Genomic DNA, 21,114 nt, shown 5'->3' on the forward strand with positions numbered 1-21,114 from the left:
ATAAAAATAGAGAGAGATAGAGAGAGAGAGAGACCGTATACGGAAGAGGACCATACGGCTTTGTCCGACAAACCCACGGATACCTTCCTGTAATGTGGTCCCCACTCCTTCTGTTTCCGTTACTTCACTTAACTACCTCTCTCCCCCTCTCTCCCTTTTTTACCCCTCTCTTTTTCCCTTTCTTCCCCATTCTACCCCCTACCCCCTTCCCTTCCCTTCCATTCCCTTCCCTTCCCTTCATCCATCTATCTCTCATTCTTTTCATTTTTCATTTCTATTTCCTTTTTAATTTCTAATATATGCATTTCTTTATTATTATCTAATCTTTTTCCAATTTCATCCATTTTGTTTTTCCCTCTCTTCTAACCTTATATCATCCTAAAATCTATCCTCACATCATTATTACTACTCTCTGTATTGAAATTTCTTATTAATTGCTTCTACATAGTTTTTTATATGACATACAACAATGTGTGAAGTGTGAAGTGTGAAGTGTGAAGTGTGAGATTCAAACTTTCTGATTTCTCGGTGGAGGATAACTTGATGATTTGATAGTTATATAATCAGGTATTCAACAATTAAGAGTGAAACAACAGAGGTCACATGGAGTAGGCATTTTTATTATTTTAATTTTTGGAAGGGTGGTAAAAATATGGGCTAATATATTTACAATCATAGACTCAATAATTAAGAAAGGATGTACTATATTCATAATTGTAGGTACATATGGGGTAGGGATAGGAATTTGAGAGGAAAGGGGAGGTGAAGATGAGGGGCAGTATGGAAAAAATGAAGAAGGTAAGGGGTGAAAGAGGGAGAAAATGAAAGGGTAGGGGTCATAATCAAGAGTGGACCCATAATGTCCCCTAAGAAGAGGATCTTTACACGTTATGAATGTAAAGGGGCATAAACGAAAAGAAAGGTATTTCCATTAACTTTGGCTTTGCCACAACCCCCAAGAAGAAAAGAAACAAGCCAAAATATGGCTTAACAAGACGAGTCTTTCAAGTCTTTTAAGTCTTTTACATAGACACACAGACAGAGAGAAACCCGCCAGCTCTTCCCCCATATGCTTTCACTGCACCACCAGAAACAACAACTACATCTCAACCGACCCTTTTAGCTGTAAACCCTCTCTCAATCTCTATGAACAACAAAACCCATCTTCTTCTTTTCTGTTTCACCTCCATATTTCTATTCTAGTCTTTCAAATACATCACTCTTTGCTCTTTTTCATCTTAGTTTGTGGTGTATGTGTGTTTAATTTGAATGATTCTGAGGTGGGTTTTCCTTCTTTTGTTGGGATGACTTCCATTATTGGTCTGCCTTTTTCTTCTTTCTTTCTTGCATGAGTATCAACAAAGGAAAATGTAGCTAAAACAGTGAAACCCATTAGACAAGAGGTTAGTTCTGTTTTCTGTAGCTATAGATCTCGTTCTTGCATCGATTGATTTAAGCAAAATTTTTAGTGGATTTAGAGTCTACATTGGGAAGTGGGAAGGATTCAAGTGAGGGAAATTCATGAGATTGATGATATTCGTAAGATTTGGCCACACCCCATGAGGAATTTAAACTGGTTTAAGCCAATTTCGATTAATGGGAAGCCTGGGAGGAGGCTTTCACTTGGAGAGTACCAACGGGCTGTGTCGTGGTCTAAGTATTTGGTGTCTTCAGGAGCTGAGATAAAGGGAGAAGGAGAAGAGGAATGGAGTGCTGACATGTCCCAGTTGTTCATTGGCTTCAAATTTGCTACTGGAAGGCATAGTAGGATTTACAGAGGTGTCTATAAGCAAAGGGATGTTGCAATTAAGCTGATAAGCCAGCCTGAGGAGGATGAAAACTTGGCTAATTTTCTTGAGAATCAGTTCATTTCAGAGGTGGCATTGCTGTTTCGATTGAGACATCCCAATATCATCACTGTATGTTTCATTACTTGTTATTTTTTTTTTCTTTTTTTTTTTTGTGGGTCTGTGTCATTTTTTTGTCTGAAGCACCTGAATGTTTTTCATGAAAGGGAATAGTAATGTGTTGTGCTAAATTCTTCTTATGTTGTTTACCCCTTCTTTGTGTTGTGTCCTATTAGTAACCTCATTCCTTAAAAGGGTTTTTGATAAGTTCATAAATTCTACTGATTTATGTAGTGCCTTTTTATGGCAGCATGCAATTCTTTTAGCATCTTATCACGGGAAGAGCAGAGAAAAAAATGGCTTCTGTATTTCTTGAAAATGATGAAGATAAACTTTTCTTTTACCATAGGGAACCTCTACTACATAAGTCAGATTTCCTTTGGAGATTCTATCTGTTTATCGAACGTGATTTGATTTTGAGATGCAAAAAAGTTGTTTTCCCCATAAACTCTAATCTTAGCCCAAGCAAAAAGATGGGTTGTTTCTCCATCACCCCTCCTAGATAAGATTGAAGCTTTAGTTGCCTTTCCTTAATGTTTCTTGTTCCTTTTCCCTTCTTTATACACGACAACACAGAAATCTCCAAAAAGATGAACTATTGGATGTTGGAGCTAAAGAAGGCAACACAAGAATCTTTCATAGTTGCAAAATAAAGAATGGGAAAGTTGATCCAAGTTCCTTTCTTACAATGGGTTATGAGCAGTGGTGTATTAGGACTTGACCCACTTTGGAATTGTAAATTTGGTAATCTCATTAGAACTTGATCTTCCCTCTGCTGAACGTGACCTGCATTTCTAACCTGTTATTGTATAAACAACTTTGAATTAGTCTCTATAATCATTGATGAGATCTTTTTTACTGCTAAAATGCTAGCGTCTTCCTTCATCCTGCAGTTCATTGCAGCTTGCAAGAAACCTCCAGTGTTTTGTATTATCACGGAGTATATGACAGGTGGTTCGTTAAGAAAATATCTCCATCAACAAGAGCCACATTCCGTTCCGCTGAACTTGGTTTTGAAACTAGCTCTCGACATCTCACGTGGGATGCAGTACCTTCATTCTCAGGGAATACTTCACAGAGATCTTAAATCAGAAAATCTCTTACTTGGTGAAGATATGTGTGTTAAGGTAGCAGATTTTGGTATCTCGTGCTTAGAATCTCAATGCGGAAGTGCAAAGGGATTCACCGGAACTTACCGCTGGATGGCACCTGAAATGATCAAAGAAAAACACCACACTAAGAAAGTTGATGTCTATAGCTTTGGCATTGTCTTGTGGGAGCTCTTAACTGCATTGACACCATTTGATAACTTGACTCCCGAACAGGCAGCATTTGCAGTCTGCCAGAAGGTAACATTCAATTTCTCTAGATATAGATCAACAATGTCAATTGAAGCCACCTCATTTGCTAATTTTGGCTTCGGTTATAACCATTTCGTTCATGTGCTAATTTAACCTCATCATATTGCCTTATGTCTCTGCTCTTCAGAATGCAAGACCACCTCTGCCTTCTGCGTGCCCGCAGGCATTTCGTCATCTGATTAAGAGATGCTGGTCGAAAAAACCCGACAAGCGACCGCATTTTGACGAGATCGTTTCAATTTTGGAAACTTATGTGGAGTCTTACAATGAAGATCCAGAATTTTTTTGTCATTATGTCCCCTCATCTAGCAGATACATTGCTTGGAAATGCTTACCAAAATGTATTACCAAACAATCATCTGCTTCCTTGAAGCCTAGGAATTCTTCATCCTCTTGAATTCTGTATAATTGCCAAATATAGCCTTAGGGTATTATTATTAAAATGAAGGTTGTGAATTTTTGTGCCCCCCTTTTCTTTTAGATGTGGAACAACTATTTTATTTTGATGGTGCAAATTGTAAATAGATTCCATGTGCATTACTACTTCTTTTGTTCTTCAAATTCCAAGGCTTCATTATTATATGGAAATATTTGATGTTATATACTTTATTAATTCAAATTCAATCAAACAGACAGTTTGGCCGAGTGGTCTAAGGCGCCAGATTTAGGCTCTGGTCCGAAAGGGCGTGGGTTCAAATCCCACAGCTGTCATATTATGTTTTATATTCTATTATTTTTAATGGGCCTTCAAATTAATGAAGCCCGGCCCAATATCTTCATGCAGGGCCCATTAAGATTTGGCGGGGAATTCAACTCTTGGATATGTACTCACCGTTTAAATTGAGAAACTAATCCGCTTCGAAATGATGAACAATTTCACGATCATCGTTGTTATGGCATCTCGATCAGCAACTCCTGCGATGGCGGCAGAGAAGTTACAGAATTTAGGTTGAAATATCTCTTTCAGCTTTTGCAAGATTGATTTTCTTTTTCTTGAAGCATCTGATTTTGACTGTTCTTTGTGATTAGTGGAGAATTTTTTAGGGCAATGTCAATGTTTTGTGTGAGTTGAATTGTTGCTATCGATAATGAAACTGTGAATTTCTTCTAGTTATTGAATTGATTTATCGTTTATGCTTTTCATGACTAGGATTCTCCTTTAATGTCGGTCCAAAGGATCTTGAAAAGATTATCTAATCGCTGTTCAACTTCCAGGATCGTTCCTGTAGTTACCTTCTTCATTTTTAAGTATCAGACGAGATTAATAATATTCTGTTCGAATCTTGTTAGTGGATTGTTGGACTCTGATTGGGATTTTGATAGCTAATTATGTATAAGCTTTGGAATTAGGTATTTCAGACTTTGGCATAAGCTACTCATTTGTTTCATGTGGGAGCTTTCTGGAAGATAGGGAAATTTGTGCCGTTATGTATGTAATGAATTGGTATTTTATTGCTTTTTAAGTTCATAATTTATCTTTGTTTTGCCATTTTGAAGTTACAGACCTTCAGGCTTTTGTTTTGCCATGAACTTTTTGAATTACTTCATCAAGTAGCTTTACAATGAACAGATGGACGGGTGAAGTCACCTTCAAATAATCAGCTGCAAGCTTCAATACAAACATTACAGGCTTGTGCACCCATCTTGGTTGTTTCATCGTCGGGTATATTGAAGTGGTGTGATGTACTTATAGTTGTAGGACATTGTTTAGGAAATTGTTGGTTTATTACATATGCAACTACCGGAAATGAAGACTCTGATAAGTGTCTTGTTGGGTCCGGAAGGTATTGCAGTTATTTTGATTGAACTCCAAACTACTTTCGTTTCTTTCTTTTATATTTTTCCTGACAACTACATAATTCATGAATGCTAAAATCCTCTGCTATGTAGAGATTTTAAAAAAAGAAAAACATTAATCTATCCTTCTATGATGCATTGTAAGAAGATTTTCTGGAAGGAATATGTTTTCTCTCGTTATCTTCTGCACCATTGGGAGATAAATACCTGAAGCTTAGCTAATTTCCTCTTAGCTCTCCAGATTCAATATCCTTGCATTATGCAGGTTCGTTGGAATTGAAACTTCTACACTGGCTTTTGAGTAAAATGGGATTGTGTGGAAAAGTGACGAAGGATTTCAGCTGGACAAGATCTTCGTCATGTCATAGCGCAACAGTGGAGATGCTTCAAATCAATTCCGAATACTGTAAGTATACTTCTATAGCACTGTAAGTATCAGAATCACTATTCACAATATACTCTATAGATCTCAGAGCTGCTCATCTATTTTTAGGTAATGGGTGTCTGTACGTTGATCTATTTTTAGGTAACGAAGTGTCAGTTTGTTAATTGACATGTTTGCTAATATGCATTCTAACCAACATGGGACAACTACATTTTCCTCACACAGTTATTTGACATTATAAATACTCTGGGGTCTTGGTCTTATTCTAAATAAGCCAAATATGAATTTTTTCCCTTTAGTGGCCAGTTGAGATAGGAGTGTGGAAATGTAGAAATTAAAGTAACAGTTTGGGGAAGGGGTTGCTTATGCACATGCACATGGGTGAGTTGGTTATTTATTTTATAAAAAAAGAAAAATGTAGAGTAGCAAAATGACAGAAAAATCCTTCAACTTCTATTAAAGAATACAGATATTGGAGCATACACTTTGAAAAGAAACTTCATTATTCCCTAAACAACTGCGTCCCTCTCTCTACATGATTGACGCTAACCAAACGACAAAAGGATTTGCTCTACTGTCTACTACTACCATTGTTGGAAGTTGTCATGAACAAATATGTCGGTTTTTAAGTAACCTTTTTTCACTTTCAATCTTTCTACACAGACATTCATTCATTTCAAGGAATTTACTGAAGATTAGGTCCTAACTTGAGTGGTTAAAGATTGACCACTCCTCCGTTAGTGGTTAAGTTAGAAGTTCAGTTGTTTGAGAGACTAGAATGTAATTAGGAGTGCTAAGAACTTGAAAGACGTTGGAACAAGTGGAGAATCAAAGAGAATAAAATAAGATCGTAAAGAGAGTTGAATTGAAAACTACGAAAAGAGAATGAGATAGTTATTACAAACTACCCTCAAAGTGCTCAATCCAAACATGGATTTGGAATTAAAGCTCATTAAAATCTCATTCCATCCTTTCAAACATACCTTGATTAATATCGTATTAACAGAATTCAACTTCAAACCTTGTAATTGATTCAAGTTATGCTTGGGTTGGCAACTTGTTGGAATCTGTAGGCTAAAACACAGTTATTGTTAAGGATATTAGTGTTGTTTGTGTGTATTAATTAATACGTTTTTTAACTTTTAGGTGTCTCAAAGAATTTGTAACATATTTGACATTTTATTTTAAATTGTTGGTCTATTTAAATATAAAATTTAAGTGGCGACACCAAAATCCAGTCGACCATATTACTACTTTCAAATTTGGGAGAACATACCTTCAAAAATAAAAATTAGAAATATTCAAAATCTCTTAATTTTAAATTATAAAAGTAGAGATTTTTTTTTTAAAAAAAATAGATGGTAATCGCCTGTGTTGAGCAAGAAATTTTGGCCAATTAAATTCTGTCACATCATCACAATAAATATTTGATAATTATATTTTATTGGATTTTGATAATTAAGTTTACTCAATCCAACCTAATTCAAGTCCAATAAACAGATTAGTCAAGTTCAAGCTCAACAAGCAGATGAACCCAAGTCCAATAAAGCAAATGGACTCAAATCCAATAAGGCAAATGGGTCCAAGCCTAAGCGCAGCAGGCAAATTGGTCAAAGTCTAAGCCCAACAAGCAAATGGGGCAAAGTCCACCTAAAGCCCACAATAATTTCTCTATAAATAGAGACATTTGTCATTCATTTGAGAAGGTCTCTCGTTGAAGAAAGAATTGAAGCTCTGAAGTTTTGAAGACTTCTATAAAGCTCTCAAGACGTGCAAGTTCTTATCAACTTCGAGATCATCATCTTTCCTTGAATTCCAGAAGACTGAAGCTCAAATAAACTTGCAACTACAACATCCTAAAGACCGAAAATCAAGAAATTCTAAGTTTTTAACTTGTATTCGAGAGAAAGCATCAAATGAGTAAATAGTAGAGATTGTATTCACAATATTCATCAATATACAAATTTCAATTCCACGAAATACATTTCTTCGAAATCTCGTGTGAACAACCTGTCCATAATTTTCAATTAAAAAGTTTCTATTCTACTTGGGATAAAATCAGACTTCTTCCTTCACCACCAAGACTGTCCTGTTTCTTACTTTGTAGCGGACGACGACCGCTCCACCACATTGGCATCCGGCGGCAGCCTTATTTTTAAAGCTTAAAGGCAGTCCGTTTTGCATAAGATATAGCAATAACACTTTACCAACGTTTAGTGGGAGTCTATTAATAATAAATTATATATGACTTATAAATTTTTCAATAGTTACCCTTTAAAAAAAATCTTACTATACATCTAACAATCCTAAATAAAAATTACTCATATATATGAGTAGGGATAACTAATAAGAATATTTTTGCATTGAAAGCCCACCGTTTTGGAATTTTCAAGGGAGTGTCGTTTTCTTTTAACATCCCATTTTCCAAGGAATGGATTAGCTTTTGCCATTGGATTATTGTCTTTGTCTTCACTCATCATTGTGATTACCCTTTTTAATCTTGACGATAAGAACATAATTGCAATTACTTTCTTCCCCCCCCTTCTTTTTGTAGATTTAAACTTACAGCTTTTATAAGCCTTAGAGTTGTTTTCATTATTGAACTATGTTCAATAGTTCATGTCAACATAGTGCTTATGATTTTTAAATTTATAATTAATTACACTACATTTATTAATACGAATTCTACCGCAAGAATTAGATTAGATTTTTTTTTTTTAATGGAAATATTATTACTATTATAGATATTCATGAAGTGCTCATGATATTACTACACCTTTACTCAAGAATAGAATAGAATAGGACTTAGATGGGATAGGTATCTTTACAGGCAAATACTTAAGCAAAGTGGATAAAATATCCTTATGTTACATAAAAAGTAATCAAATCCAATTATTTTAATTATGTTTATGTCTTTTTGTAAATTTCTATTAAAAAAAAGATGACACGTCCCAATAAAGGAAATGGTAGTTAAAAGGAGATTAAGGGTTTTGATGAAAGCGATTGAAAATAAGTACAAGAAGAAGAGTTGGGAGTGTCAATTTGGTTGAGTTGATTTTTGTTTGTTTTGAAGATGAAAGTTAACCTAATTGAGTGTATTATTTTTTGTTTTTATGGACAAATTTAGGGGTTGTATACTATACATGATGTCATATCAATCAAAATTGAAAGTTTCTTTCTTTCTTTGGGGTGAAAAATTATGCTTTTGGTAATTAGTTTTCATAAGTAGTTAGCCTTATGCTTCCCTTTTTATAGCTAAATTTTCAAAAGATGCACTTTAGCTTGTGAGTTTCGAGAGAGATGTTTAAAAGTTCTTTTAACATTATTTGCTTTCTTTCTTTCTTTCTTTCTTTTAAGATCTCTATTTGCCTAGTAGCTTAGGCTAATAATTTACACAAAGTTTGTACAAGTAACTTCTAACTAGTAATAATTTAATTTTTAAGAAGAATAAATATTTTTTCAAGACAGAAACTGAATGGATACAAAGTTTTTAACCTATTTTTAAAGAGGAAGAAAATTAGCCATGAATTTTAAGTCTCTTTTTTTCTTCCAACAGAGGAGTTGAAATGTCTTTGACATCAACCAACATTTGGATAATTCAACCAATAATTAAAACATAAAATATCCTCATTTTTCTTTGACCTAATAAATATAGTCATCAAACACATTTTTAATTTAGAAAATACTTTAAATGGTAAATAAATAGCTCAATTCTACCCAATTAACATCAATCTATACTATTCAATTTCTTTGTTTCAGATTCAAAATAATTTTGGTATACATTAAGAATGCACATCTTTTCCAAGATGCAATTGACCATAATAATAAAATCAAACAGTGGGTTAATTTCTTTTCCAAATAGCCTAAGTTGCCAAAGCTCCTTCTTGAAGATAAATTTTGGAAACCCTTAATATTTAAAAGTCAATATAATTTAGCTATGTATAGACCTAACAATATTAACCTTATACAAGCCCTTTATTATTATTTTAAATTAAAAACTCTATATTACTCCATAATTTAAACGTTAAATCAAATCTATATATAATAAACCTTAATTGTTCTACTTCCTAATTTATACAACTTTTCGAACATTATTAAAGAATATTATTAGACACATATCTGCTTTTTTTTTAAAAAAAAAAAAAATCATAAAATAAAAAAACTCGAACAAAGGCTATCAAAAGAATAAAAACAAAGCATACATATATAAAGAATATAAAGACAAAAAAGTTACACGTCCAACATTAATTTTTTTTATGTATGTATGAATTTTAATCTCAATTTAAACGAGTTTCTAAATTGATACCCTCAAATTAATATAAAATAAAATAAAACTCCCTCATAACTCAAAAAATTAACCAACAATAAACCCAAATTCAATAGTAATTGGGTATACAAAAAATTATCTACTAACTTACATGAACACATAATTGAAGACATCCAACATTATTAACTTAAGCTGAAGGTTAATTCAATAAAACTTAAAAAAGAAGTTTAGTTGAAAGGAGAAAACATAATTAAAGAGGAAGAAAGGTAGAGAAGAAAGAAGATTATGCTCTTGTAATAAAGCAAACTACAAAAATATGACCCCCCCAAAGTGGGTGGGTGTTTGGTTAACCAACAAGATAAAGAATCTAAATTTAAATTAATATCTATATCTCTCTCTCTATATATAAAGTTGAAGAAAATTCTTCATCTTCTTTTTTTTTATATATAAAAAAAAAAGTTGAAGGAAATAATGCTGGACCTATATGTCATTTTCTCAGTGCTGCTTTCATGTGATGCACCAATTTTGCCTTTCTTCTTTTTTTTTTTTCTATTTATCAAAAACCTAAATTTCAAATAATAATATTAAGAAAGTAAAGTAATTTATGATACCTTGGTTTCTTTGAAGGAAACCCCATGGCCATAAGCTTCCATTTTTAAATTGGGGTTTGGAATAATTTACAAATATTTCCAAAGAATATACAAAATAAAAGAAAAACACAACAAGGCTAAAAACTTCGTTTTTCATTAGATACTGCCAATATTTTGTTGTATATATATATATTATGTTTTTTTGTCACACCTTCTCAAGCTTTTGACCCTTAAACAAAGGTCAAAATTAAATATTTCATATTCATAAATTATATATATATAATATATTATGAAAATAAATGTACAATAATATTACAACTCATTCCCATCAATTCACACATACTATTTGCTAATTTCATTTTGGTAGAAGATTTGTCATTCTTTAACAATTTAATTATTCCAAATTAAACATTGATTTTCTTCCCTTACAAACAAACAGCCCTAAGAAAAAGAGAAAAAGAAAGAGAAAAAAAACTCATTAATTTTAATTAATTAATTAATTACTTTTTTTTCTTTTCTTTTTTCAATCTTCTTCTTCCAAATCAATTCTTTTATTTCAAACACTGATTATGTTCAGAATTGATGTGAGTTTTTGTTCATACCATTGACATTGTTGAATAAATCCCCCATTTCTTGTCTGCACGGAATCCTTTGCATCTTCCTTTCCCCTTCCTTACACGAATTCTTTGCTTCTTCTTCTCCTTCTACTGCCGCCGTTGGACTCACATTGCTACCTGTCGCTGTTGCAGCCGCGGCCGCCGCGGCTGCCGCCACTCTGCTGGATTTTACTTTTCCGGTGGATTTTTCATCTCCTGTACCGCTGCTACTTTTTTCCTTTGAAATTTCAGCGAATTTCTCGACCCTTTTGCTCGATGATAAAAACACGAAGGTTTCCTTTCCGTCGCTGCTGCTTCTGTATAGAAGGTCTCGGAGTTTCCATCTCTTCGATGATCCCATAGAATTGCTCTTTTTGCATCGCTCGAGCGATTCCTTGGGCGTCCAAACGCAGTACGTTCCAGGAAGAACTCCGTCTAGCTCTTCCGTCTCAGACGAAGAACACGAATTCGTCTCACGCTCTTCGCTCATTAGTTTTCCAAGAGACGGTCGATGTACTCTCTTCGGCTTGGATTTCTTCAAGTTTTCATCGTCGTGCTCACCGTCGTCGACGTTGCCGCCGCTATTGTTCTTATCTACAATCGAATCGCTCAACAGCAGATTCGTGTTGAAAACAGGATAAATCGGTCTAATTTGACCGTTGTAGAAGATATCCTCAGCTGAAATAGTTACCTCTTCCGGCTCCCTCGGAACGACCGCGAATTCGAACTCATCGTCTGCAATTTCATCTGAAGTCTCTGTTTCAGCATTACCGCCGTGTAGGATTTGAGGTAGTTGGTCGAATTCATCGGGTTCGGGTCCATAATGAAGAGAAGAAGCAGAATCAGGTTCCCAGTTGAAAATATCGGGATCGGTATCGGATTCTTTACGGAATTCCTCGACGACACGGGCGGCGATTTCTGCAAATCTGCCGGAAGAGTAGCTGCTGAAGCTGGGAGAGAGAGAAAAAAGTAAGGAACCTTCACCGCTTTGCATCATTGTAGTGAGTGAGAGATCCTTCAGAATTTCCACTAATTTTGTGAAGCTGTAAGTTCCATTGTTTTCTCCTACAGAGAGGATGAAGAAGAAGAAGAAGAAGAAGAGAGAAAATGAAAATGACGAAAATGTAATGGGCGACGTTTGTTGAGAATGTTATAATGGGAAGTCCTTTTTCGGAATTTTAATTTTTCCTTTTCTTTCTCTAATAATATTTTTCACTTTTTTCTTTTCTTTTGACAATTACGCGCCACTAAAACGGAGCGTTCCACATTTCTCTATTCTCTTATATTTATAAAAACAATAATAATCATTTGTAATTTAAGAAAAAAACTTTAAAATATGGGTACGTGTTTACCACATAGGTTTCAAAACTTAAACAAGAAAAAAAAGTGTACATACTTACTTACTTACAATTTCCTTACAAGAGTTTTAGTCATAATTATTAGTTTATATCTCCAAACAACCATTATTGTAATCCCCTATTTTGTATTTTTTTAATTACAAAGGATAGAAATTGATATTAGTCCAATTTTAGAGTTTAATGACTCTAATATATATATATATATGAAGGTATAAATTGGATATATTATTGCTGAAATTAATTATTTAAAAAGGGAAGAAAAATAGAAAACTTTATTGATTATATATTCAAATATCTAAAATAAAATAATAATGCCTTTTTAAGTTCTTTGCCTCCCATACACGTAACACGTGCCACAATTACATGTGGCGGACACATAGAGTGCCTACGTGTTGTTACATATTTAGTACGCTCTATACTTATTAGGGTTTAGGAATCAATTATTTACTCCAAAAACAAATATGTAATTAATTCATTCATTATTTTTTGTTTAATAAATAATTAAAATACAAAAACACTCTTTTATATATTAAAAAAATTATATAATTACTTTATTTGCTTATGTAATGGAATAAAAATAAACGCAAAAGCAAGAAAAGTTCATTAAATTTTCTACAATGATGTATTGACTTAATTATTTAACTGCACTAAATTAATTAAATATTCCTTCTTTTACATTAATTGTGATTATTTATAGTATAACAATTATATAAATGTTTAAAGGACGAATGTAATTATTGTTATTAACCATCTTATTCGTGAAATTATAAGTTGTTTTTATATATTTTGTCGTTAAATACATAAACATAAGAGTTAGATTATGGTTACGTATATAAACGACAACACATGAAGTATACATATTGTCATCGTCTATTTTTGTTTGAATTCTTCACCCTTTGAAATATTTGTTAAGTTAGAATTAAAAACAATATATATAATTAAAAGATTTATAAGGAGAATGTAATTAAGAAGAAAATGTATAAATAGAGGTAGAAATTAATTGATTGTTTTATATGGTAAAATTTGAAAAAGAAATGAAGGAAAGGGTTTTGGGTGTTGAAAATGGAAAAGGAGGAGAGGTCCGTGTGGGGGACGTGAAAGAGAGCAAGTTGGGATTAAAGTAAAGATGAGATGGAAGATGAGCTAATACATCACTCTCCTCCATTCACATACTGACACCTGTAAAGATACATAACGTATCTACATTCCACGCGTAGTTGTATGTGTAACTGTATCACCTCCGCTACTACGTCGTTTTCCCAAATATGACTTCACACATTTATTCTTCCCTTACTATTCTCCTCCCTTTCCCTTTCCCTTGCTATTGCTATGAACACTTTTATCTATCATGATGCATGGTATGTGATATTTTGTAAATACTTTGGTTAATTTTTTACATTTAAAATATTTCTTCATTTTTAGTAAACTTTGTTTGTTAGGTGAATTAAATAGATAAAGAGAGAAAATAATTAAGAAGTTGAAGAAAAAAAAAAGAGAATAAAGAATCAAAGAATCAATGTCGGTGGCTTTAAAACAAAGAAACAAACAAAAGGGAAGAAAGCATATATTTATATATATTGTAACAAATTACACAATAGAAGGGACAATTTTTTGGAGTATTTTTTTTTATGGTAATGATTTGAGGAATATATATATTTATTTTAATGTACCAACTTTATAAATATTTGTTTAAAAAAATTATCTCGAGGTTGAGTTGTTGTCACGCTCTTTAATTCTCACTTTATCAATCTAATCTTTTTTATTTTATAAAATAAGAATAGGATGAAAGAAAGAAATTTTGATCAAATCTTTATTCACAAGTTTTTTCAATGGATTATCATTACTACTACAAGTAAATAAGTAACTATAATTAAATATACCTTTCTCATTATTTTCATAAACCAAACTTAATTACTCATCATTCATCATTTCTTCTCTCATTCACTTCCATCCTACATTTTACCCTAAAATTAACTCAGATTTTGTTTTAAAACTCTAAAATTAAGAGAGATCATAATGATATTTTAGCCTAATATTGCTGGTTGACGTTGAATCGAAGTCTTTACAATTTGAAATCTTCTCCAAAATTATAATTACAAATACTACTTTCTATATCCATCACTTTGAATCTAATGCTCATTAAGATTATTTATGGGTTTTTCTTCCTTTACTAAAGTCTCATTCATAATGATTAGACATTCAGACACAAGTAATTAATATATATATATTATGTCATAAGGTCTTGCTCAGCTTGTATATTAAAACCTAAATTGAATGACATATATATTATCAAAGAGGCCAAAATTGAACTTTTATTTTCTTCTCTGTCTAATCAACTTGATTAATTATTTGAACGATTTTTGTAATATAATTTGTTGGTATAAGTAAGTACACCAAACAATTCCAACTAGCATTAGTGCAATTTTTCATATAATTTTAACATATTATTAGAAAATATGAAGAAGAAATTAATGGAATGGTTCATCTTACGCGTAAACGCTCATTTCACTGTTAAAGATCTCATATCAATCAGAAAATCAATGTAAAACTTTGATCCTAACCTCAATACAAAAATCAATGGTTCAGAATTGATTATGTTTAATTTGTTGGTTTCCTTTGAAGCTTTGTATTGGGCCACAAAACTTTGGTATTGCATATATTGGATCTTTTTCACTTGTCATTTCATTAATTCCCTGCCCACTTGCCCATCACTGTTCTTTCTTAATTTGTAACAAAACTTTTATATGGTTCAGGTTTAACATAATTAGGTCAGTCATGAGTCCAGGACCCCACCTCCTATCGTGGGTGCTGAAAGTTTAACTCGGATACCTGATCAGGGTCGTCTCTCGTTCTTGTTGGTTGTGAAAATGTGTAACTTTGTTGATTAATAAAGATTCTTGAAGCTAGTCCACACTATTGCGAGAAACTTGAAAGATTTCATTGATTTGCTTTTTCACTGACTCTCCTCCCTAGCTTTTTGTTGAGTCTGACTGTTTTGAAGTCATTAATGTGTGTAATCCCTTAAGAGTCTAAATCTGTCTGATTTAGCTTGTTTTGTTGAGAACGTTAGAAGTTTTAGTCCATGTCGGCTCCTATTCATTCCTTTGAGTGGTGTCGATCTACATTTTGTGAACAAGTTGGCTCATCGCTCAGCTAGGTCGGTTGTGATGCATGGTAATTAGATGGGTGTTGTTTTGTGCCTTCCTCTTCTTCTCTGGGGTGGGGTTTCTTATAGTATCCAAGACTATTATCCTGCACCTTTAATTTGTTGGTGAGGATTGTGTTATTGGCTAGTTTTTATTGATTTTTTTAAAAAAATTAATTTTAGCAATATAATTATATTAATTCCTACAAGAATGTATTTATTGAAATTGGAATGAATTCGAAATACTTGAGAAACCCATGGACAAACTTAAGACAAAACCATATGGATAAATTTCAAAATCTAACTTTATTTATTCATTTTAATCATGTACTAGAAAGAAGAAGAAGAAAAAGTAGAGTGAGATTTTTCTGGAAAAGAAATTAAAAAAAAAAAATTTGAGAGAGGAAATGGAAATGGAAATGGTGGGGTTTAAGAAAGAAATGAGAAGAGAGAGAGAGAGAGCATTGAGAAAGAGACAATGGCATGTGTGAGTGTATCCCAACACTATAATATATATACAAATTTTCATACTTTATATTTTTAGATGTGATCTATGCACTTCTAATAAATCTTTTAAATCTAATCCATTGAAGTTAGGTTTTGCTTATCAAAATAATTAGTTAAATACAATAGATGATCCTTATGTGTTTGCTAAATTTATAATCAAAATGCTAGTAGAAGGAGGAAGTGAAAAAATACAACAAATAAAATAAACGAACGGACTAAATTCAAAATTTATTAAAAATATTAAACATTTTGAAGGGTAAAAATTAAAATTGGACAAACTTCATAATATAAAGACTAAATCAACAAAATACGAATTCACTTTAAGAAATGTTGTTGTAAGAAACTAAAGTTATAAATTGAGTTGAGAAAGTATTTCAAATAAAATTTGAAAATGAGATATATTGTGTGGGCCTTTGTGAACAAGTACTTAATAGTTTATATAGAATTATAAATAAAGGCAACAATTACAAAGTCAACTTACTTATTTCATTAATCATTATAGCCATTTTGAAATAATGAAATCAACCAAATATGGCACAATGATCAATTCAACCTTTGTTATATTGAAAAATAAAACCAAAACTTCAAGAAATTAATAAATTTGACAATATCAAAACCAACTTAGTAAATATAAATACCAATAACAATTATTCAAAATTTGAAATTTTCGAGCTATTATCTAACATGGTTTATGATTTTGATTGGTTGAACTATAAAGGACAAAAATCTAAACTATAGAAGCGAAAGAGTTCCAAAACCAACGTGAATCTATGGTTAGAAAAGAATAAGTTACAATGTAGCATGAAAAGTTTGCCAAAAAGAATATTGAAAATGATATTTGGTGTGAACCTTAGAAAACAAGTTAACAAATTATATAGATGAAGAAAATTAAGACGTCACAATCTTATTTTAAAAGATGGCAAAGTTCACATACACATATGATTCCATGCAAACTGTTTAAACCTTGGAATAATTGTTTTACTCTCTTCTTTATAAGTCCCGGAACATATTCAGATGGATCTTCACGAACAAAGAGTGATTACGACTAGTCTTCTCTTTTACTTTTAGTTTCTGTTCTTTATAAGTTAAAATCTAAGACAATAGAGATTGGATGAATTTTTAAGCTCTTAAAAAATCTTAACTATTTAATGTAAAATCGTTTTAAGATATTCAAAGATCTTTTATCTCTTCCCAAATACCAAATCAAACTCTCTCTAAGCCCAAAAATTTGTGTACTCCATTCCCTTGTATACTTAAAAAACAAACCAAACATAAGTAGTTCCGTTTTCATCTTTTTAACCACTAATAGTTACATATTATGAACCCAAACAACTCCACATATTACATGATAAACATCATTTTAGGCTGAGGTCCATGTTATCTTTATAATTCAGGAGGAAAAGAGAGAATCCTCATGAATCTACAAAAGATAGAGTTTTCTTAAAGCACAAACACATTTTCTTATTTTCTAAAGTAAAAGCAATAACAACAACATTTTGCTGGTAATGCTAATATTCTTCCAATCACAAAACAAACGTTTGCTGTACAGTATGGTGAAGAGGATAAAAATGTTAGTTCTAGCCACTGGTTTCGTTTCAAACTCGTTCCTTGAATCCCTTCTTTGTTTGCTTGTGCTCCAATCTTTCGTCGTTCGTAACAGAACAGAACAGAAACTGCAAACTTCTCCCAATCCAACTACTCTAACAAAATTGGTGACTCTACATTCCCTGCTGCTTTCTGTCCATTTCTTGCTCCACTTCTACTTCCCTTTCCTTCAAATCCAACATCCACATTACTTTCCTAAACAAATAAAAAATGGCCAAGTCATTAGCTTAATGCCTTCTTCAATGAATCATAGAATCTACAAATAACTTTGGCTTCTAATTGAAAACTCACAGTTACAAAAGGAAGTAATATCGAGGAAGAACTTTATGGGCCAAAAAGTAAGGAATTATCAAATATATATATTCTAAGGAGAAGTGATTGGTGAAGACTTTCTATAAGCAAAAGTAGAGATTCTACATAGCTTAGCAGGTAAGCATGGAAAAGTTCTAGGCCAGCCTCTTGCTATTATGATATGAAAGTGAACAAAATATTTGCAATACAATACAAATAATATTTTACTCTCTCTTTATTTGAGTGAACAATATCATACCAAATCAAAAGGACACAACTCTATAGTTGATGCCAAAGCTAACAATCATTCTACATTGGCACAGAACTAAATCCCACCCTTCTTTTCATATTCCATGAGCATATAAACAAATTCCAAAGCAAAAGAATAAGGAAAGAAAAAGATAGGGAATTGAATACCTGTGTCCTGAATGATTTGATTACATGTATCAACAACTTGTCCCCTGCTATCAGCCTCACTCGCTTAATCAACTCATGCCTTGAAATCTTATGATCCTAGAATTCAAAAGCTGAACAAAATGAGATCACCATAGACGTAAAAAGTTATTTCCAAAATGGAAAAAAAAAGCCACAAAAACTGCCTACATGCACAACAAACATAAGTGATCGAAATTTACATACCCTGTGGTCTTTGTGATACTTGGTGATCATAGCAATTTCAGGAGCAGGTAGATACTTAGAGAGAACAGAAATCAGAGATGGAAATGGCATCCAAGGGGAGGTTGGCATTCTGAAAGGCTGTCTAGCCTTCAAAGTTCCTAAATATAATTAATTGAAAACGTTATGAATATTAGAATCAAACAATCCATTTAATGATACTCCAATTATCAAAAATCAAGTTCCATTTGTGATGATTACTGACCTTTCAAGCGAGGGGGAGTTCTAAAACTGATAAGATACTCAGGCAAGATGTGGGTGTTCATGTGTGTACTCCAAACTATGTATTTCTTTGGTGCAAAGAGATTGTCAGCACCCGAATCAAAAGCTTCACAACTTGGATGATTCTGTCTAGAACCAGGATGAATAAGCTCCGATTTACCCAATACAACACGGCAGAGCAATAGGTGCCTTAAACCATCTGCATCTACAACAGCATCTTCCAGGCTGAAGAATATGAACAAACAATTCATCAATCAAATGGGTCTTAAAATTCACAATCAGAAGATAAACTCAAAAGGGGCAAATTAGAAGAACATGATTGTGGCTAACCTTTCAAGAGGATGATTATCAGGGGAAAGATAAATGCCAGAGCCAAGACACTGCGAACTCTCAGGTTTGTTGCAATGGGAAAAACCATAGCCGAGAATGCTATTGATTTGATCTTTAGAAGCCCCCAACCAAGCGTACTTGACATTGGCATTACCGCCATTTTTCTTCTCAACTGCTTTGGAGTAAATCTGAAACGTGTGTAAACGGGCTTGCCCAATATGAGTCGAATGACTATTCTTGTAAACGGCCGAGACCGTAGTTTGCGGACCAAGTAATCCCAAACCAGATACGAATCTTCTCTTGATTAGGTCGTAAATTTTGTCTTCTTCTACAAGTTTTACCAATCCCTCATTCCGCCATTCCAATTGCTCCATACTCGGCCCTGAAATTCCACTTTCAGAATCCGAAACCACCGAGTCATGATCATGACCAGTTGAAGAATCTCCGGCGTCGGAAAATCGATCGGAGAAGTCATCGTTTCCTGTATTCTTGGAAGAACCCACAAAAACCTCAACTCCATTCTCAAAACGGTGCCCGTTTCCAAATGGCTGAAACTGTAACTGACATTGATCCTGATTGTTCTCCATCGATTAGAAACACAACAAAGAACGAAAACAGAGTACTAAAAGAAATACGGAACCAAAGAAAAAAGAAGTCAGATATCTAAAACAGAGACATCCAAAAGAAGACAACCCAGAAACCAAAATCAACCATAAACCAAAGAACAACGAATCCAATGGCTAAAACAATGAAAAGAAAAAAAAAAAAGAGAAGAAAATCAAAGATACCCAGAAACCCAATTGAAGAATGAAAATGAAGATTAGGAAAACTAAATACAACCCAGTAACCGTAAGGGAGAAGAAAAGAAAGTCATGACCGCCAATCGGAAGTCGGTGAAGAGAAAGAAACTTAAGAATCAAGAAAGGGAAATGGGTACGTCGTATGAAAAGAGGATGATGAATTCGAATGCAATAAGAAGAAGAAAGAAGTGGGAGGATAAGAAGAAGAAGAAGAAGAAGAATAAGAAGGTATTGTTACTTGGAGAAGAGGAAGAAGAAGAAGAAGAGGGAATTCGTCAGTTATAAGAATTTTGAAGAAGAATTGGACGGTTTGTAAAGATTAAGATGGGCGGTGCGCTATTAGTTTTTGGTTGAACCCATTACATTTTTTTATTTCAAAGCTTGTGCCTTGAAGGCGGTAACTCCGTATCCCACTAGCTTACCCCTCCCCTGTTTTTCTTTCTTTTTTTTTTAATTTCCCCCTATTTTTCTGAGGCGGCGCAATTACATATTTGCCCTCGTAAGCATCACATTACCTCAATTACTTTTTTACCCTCCTTCTCTGTCACTGTCACACATCTCTATTTCTTTTTTATTCTTTCCTTTTCCTTATAGTAAAATATTCATAATCTTATTCTTTTCTTTTGTTTTTACAAATTTTAGTTCAAATCCATCACGTTAGGTAATTAGTTTTCGTTTTCTTCTTCTAATTATCATTACTTCTACAAACTTTCTCTAACATTTTTTTTCAATATTACCAAATTTCTCTAGAGTGATCTGATCATCCATCATTTGTCCTTTATCTATATACGTCCTTAGTTTTTCGTACACTTATCAACACTTTAGTTGCAATCCTAAAGAAAAGAAAAATAATCATAATGATAATTAAAAAAAAAAGAGAGAGTCCTAGAAGTTAGAATAGAACCAAACCATTTTGCAGCCCAAGTTGATAGCTTCAACCGTATTGGCAATTATGCGTGGGATTTTTAAATTACTAATTTACTCCTATTTTTATTTATTTCATTCCTCTAATTTAAAAATTAAAGTTAAATATTCAATTCTATAATTGAATACAAAAAAAATGATAGAGAGAGAGAAAATCTCCCCATAGATTTAGAAAGAAACAGTGGGGGTGAAGAGAGAGAAGTTTGAGGCCTTGAGAGGATTGGGTTTCCTTATGTGGAGTCATCCACTTTTTTTCACTAAATTATTAGCCTTACTATCTTTACAATATTAAATTCATTCATAAAGTAAAGTTATTAAAATTTTATACATTCAAACAAAATCAAATCATACCCT

General features: G+C 32.8%; 3 protein-coding genes and 1 non-coding gene across 5 annotated transcripts; 2 read left to right on the plus strand and 2 right to left on the minus strand.

Moving 5' to 3' along the window:
* The first annotated feature begins 949 nt into the window (after positions 1-949).
* On the plus strand, positions 950-3,850 carry LOC101222762 (serine/threonine/tyrosine-protein kinase HT1). The gene is made up of 3 exons (XM_004152426.3): positions 950-1,919; positions 2,801-3,256; positions 3,396-3,850. Exons 1-3 carry the CDS (start codon positions 1,560-1,562, stop codon positions 3,663-3,665), a joined length of 1,086 nt encoding a protein of 361 aa, XP_004152474.1. The 5' UTR covers positions 950-1,559; the 3' UTR covers positions 3,666-3,850.
* Positions 3,851-3,899: 49 nt separating this feature from the next.
* On the plus strand, positions 3,900-3,979 carry TRNAL-UAG. Its single transcript has one exon. It is a non-coding gene; the product is annotated as a tRNA-Leu (tRNA).
* Positions 3,980-10,568: 6,589 nt separating this feature from the next.
* Positions 10,569-12,084, minus strand: LOC101222998. The gene has a single exon (XM_004152427.3). The coding sequence runs from the start codon at positions 11,898-11,900 to the stop codon at positions 10,881-10,883; it is 1,020 nt and encodes a 339-aa protein (XP_004152475.1). The 5' UTR covers positions 11,901-12,084; the 3' UTR covers positions 10,569-10,880.
* Positions 12,085-17,180: 5,096 nt separating this feature from the next.
* On the minus strand, positions 17,181-20,215 carry LOC101222840 (probable inactive poly [ADP-ribose] polymerase SRO5). Of its 2 annotated transcripts, none has more exons than XR_969028.2 (5): positions 19,037-20,215; positions 18,690-18,931; positions 18,449-18,585; positions 18,227-18,336; positions 17,181-17,713 (listed from the first exon to the last, which is right to left on the minus strand). XR_969028.2 is itself a non-coding variant. In XM_004152506.3 (5 exons), the coding sequence occupies exons 1-5, from the start codon at positions 19,621-19,623 to the stop codon at positions 17,609-17,611; spliced, it is 1,167 nt and encodes a 388-aa protein (XP_004152554.1). In that variant the 5' UTR covers positions 19,624-20,209; the 3' UTR covers positions 17,181-17,608. The 2 variants fall into 2 exon arrangements, 1 of the variants encoding a protein (XP_004152554.1); XM_004152506.3 differs by having other exon boundaries at positions 18,227-18,322; positions 19,037-20,209.
* Positions 20,216-21,114: the final 899 nt, after the last annotated feature.

The sequence above is a fragment of the Cucumis sativus genome, chromosome 1 (assembly GCF_000004075.3).
Source record: "Cucumis sativus cultivar 9930 chromosome 1, Cucumber_9930_V3, whole genome shotgun sequence".
Lineage (NCBI taxonomy): Eukaryota > Viridiplantae > Streptophyta > Magnoliopsida > Cucurbitales > Cucurbitaceae > Cucumis > Cucumis sativus.

What these genes read in the sequence shown, in the direction of transcription:
- LOC101222762 (XM_004152426.3), top strand. Translation starts at nt 1,560, where the DNA reads ATGAGGAATTTAAACTGGTTTAAGCCAATTTCGATTAATGGGAAGCCT. An exon ending in GACATCCCAATATCATCACT is followed by an intron (nt 1,920 to 2,800) that starts GTATGTTTCATT and finishes TTCATCCTGCAG; the next exon opens with TTCATTGCAGCTTGCAAGAA. An exon ending in CATTTGCAGTCTGCCAGAAG is followed by an intron (nt 3,257 to 3,395) that starts GTAACATTCAAT and finishes TCTGCTCTTCAG; the next exon opens with AATGCAAGACCACCTCTGCC.
- LOC101222998 (XM_004152427.3), bottom strand. Translation starts at nt 11,900, where the DNA reads ATGATGCAAAGCGGTGAAGGTTCCTTACTTTTTTCTCTCTCTCCCAGC.
- LOC101222840 (XM_004152506.3), bottom strand. Translation starts at nt 19,623, where the DNA reads ATGGAGAACAATCAGGATCAATGTCAGTTACAGTTTCAGCCATTTGGA. An exon ending in AACTCCCCCTCGCTTGAAAG is followed by an intron (nt 18,586 to 18,689) that starts GTCAGTAATCAT and finishes AATTATATTTAG; the next exon opens with GAACTTTGAAGGCTAGACAG. An exon ending in TCAAATCATTCAGGACACAG is followed by an intron (nt 17,714 to 18,226) that starts GTATTCAATTCC and finishes TTATTTGTTTAG; the next exon opens with GAAAGTAATGTGGATGTTGG.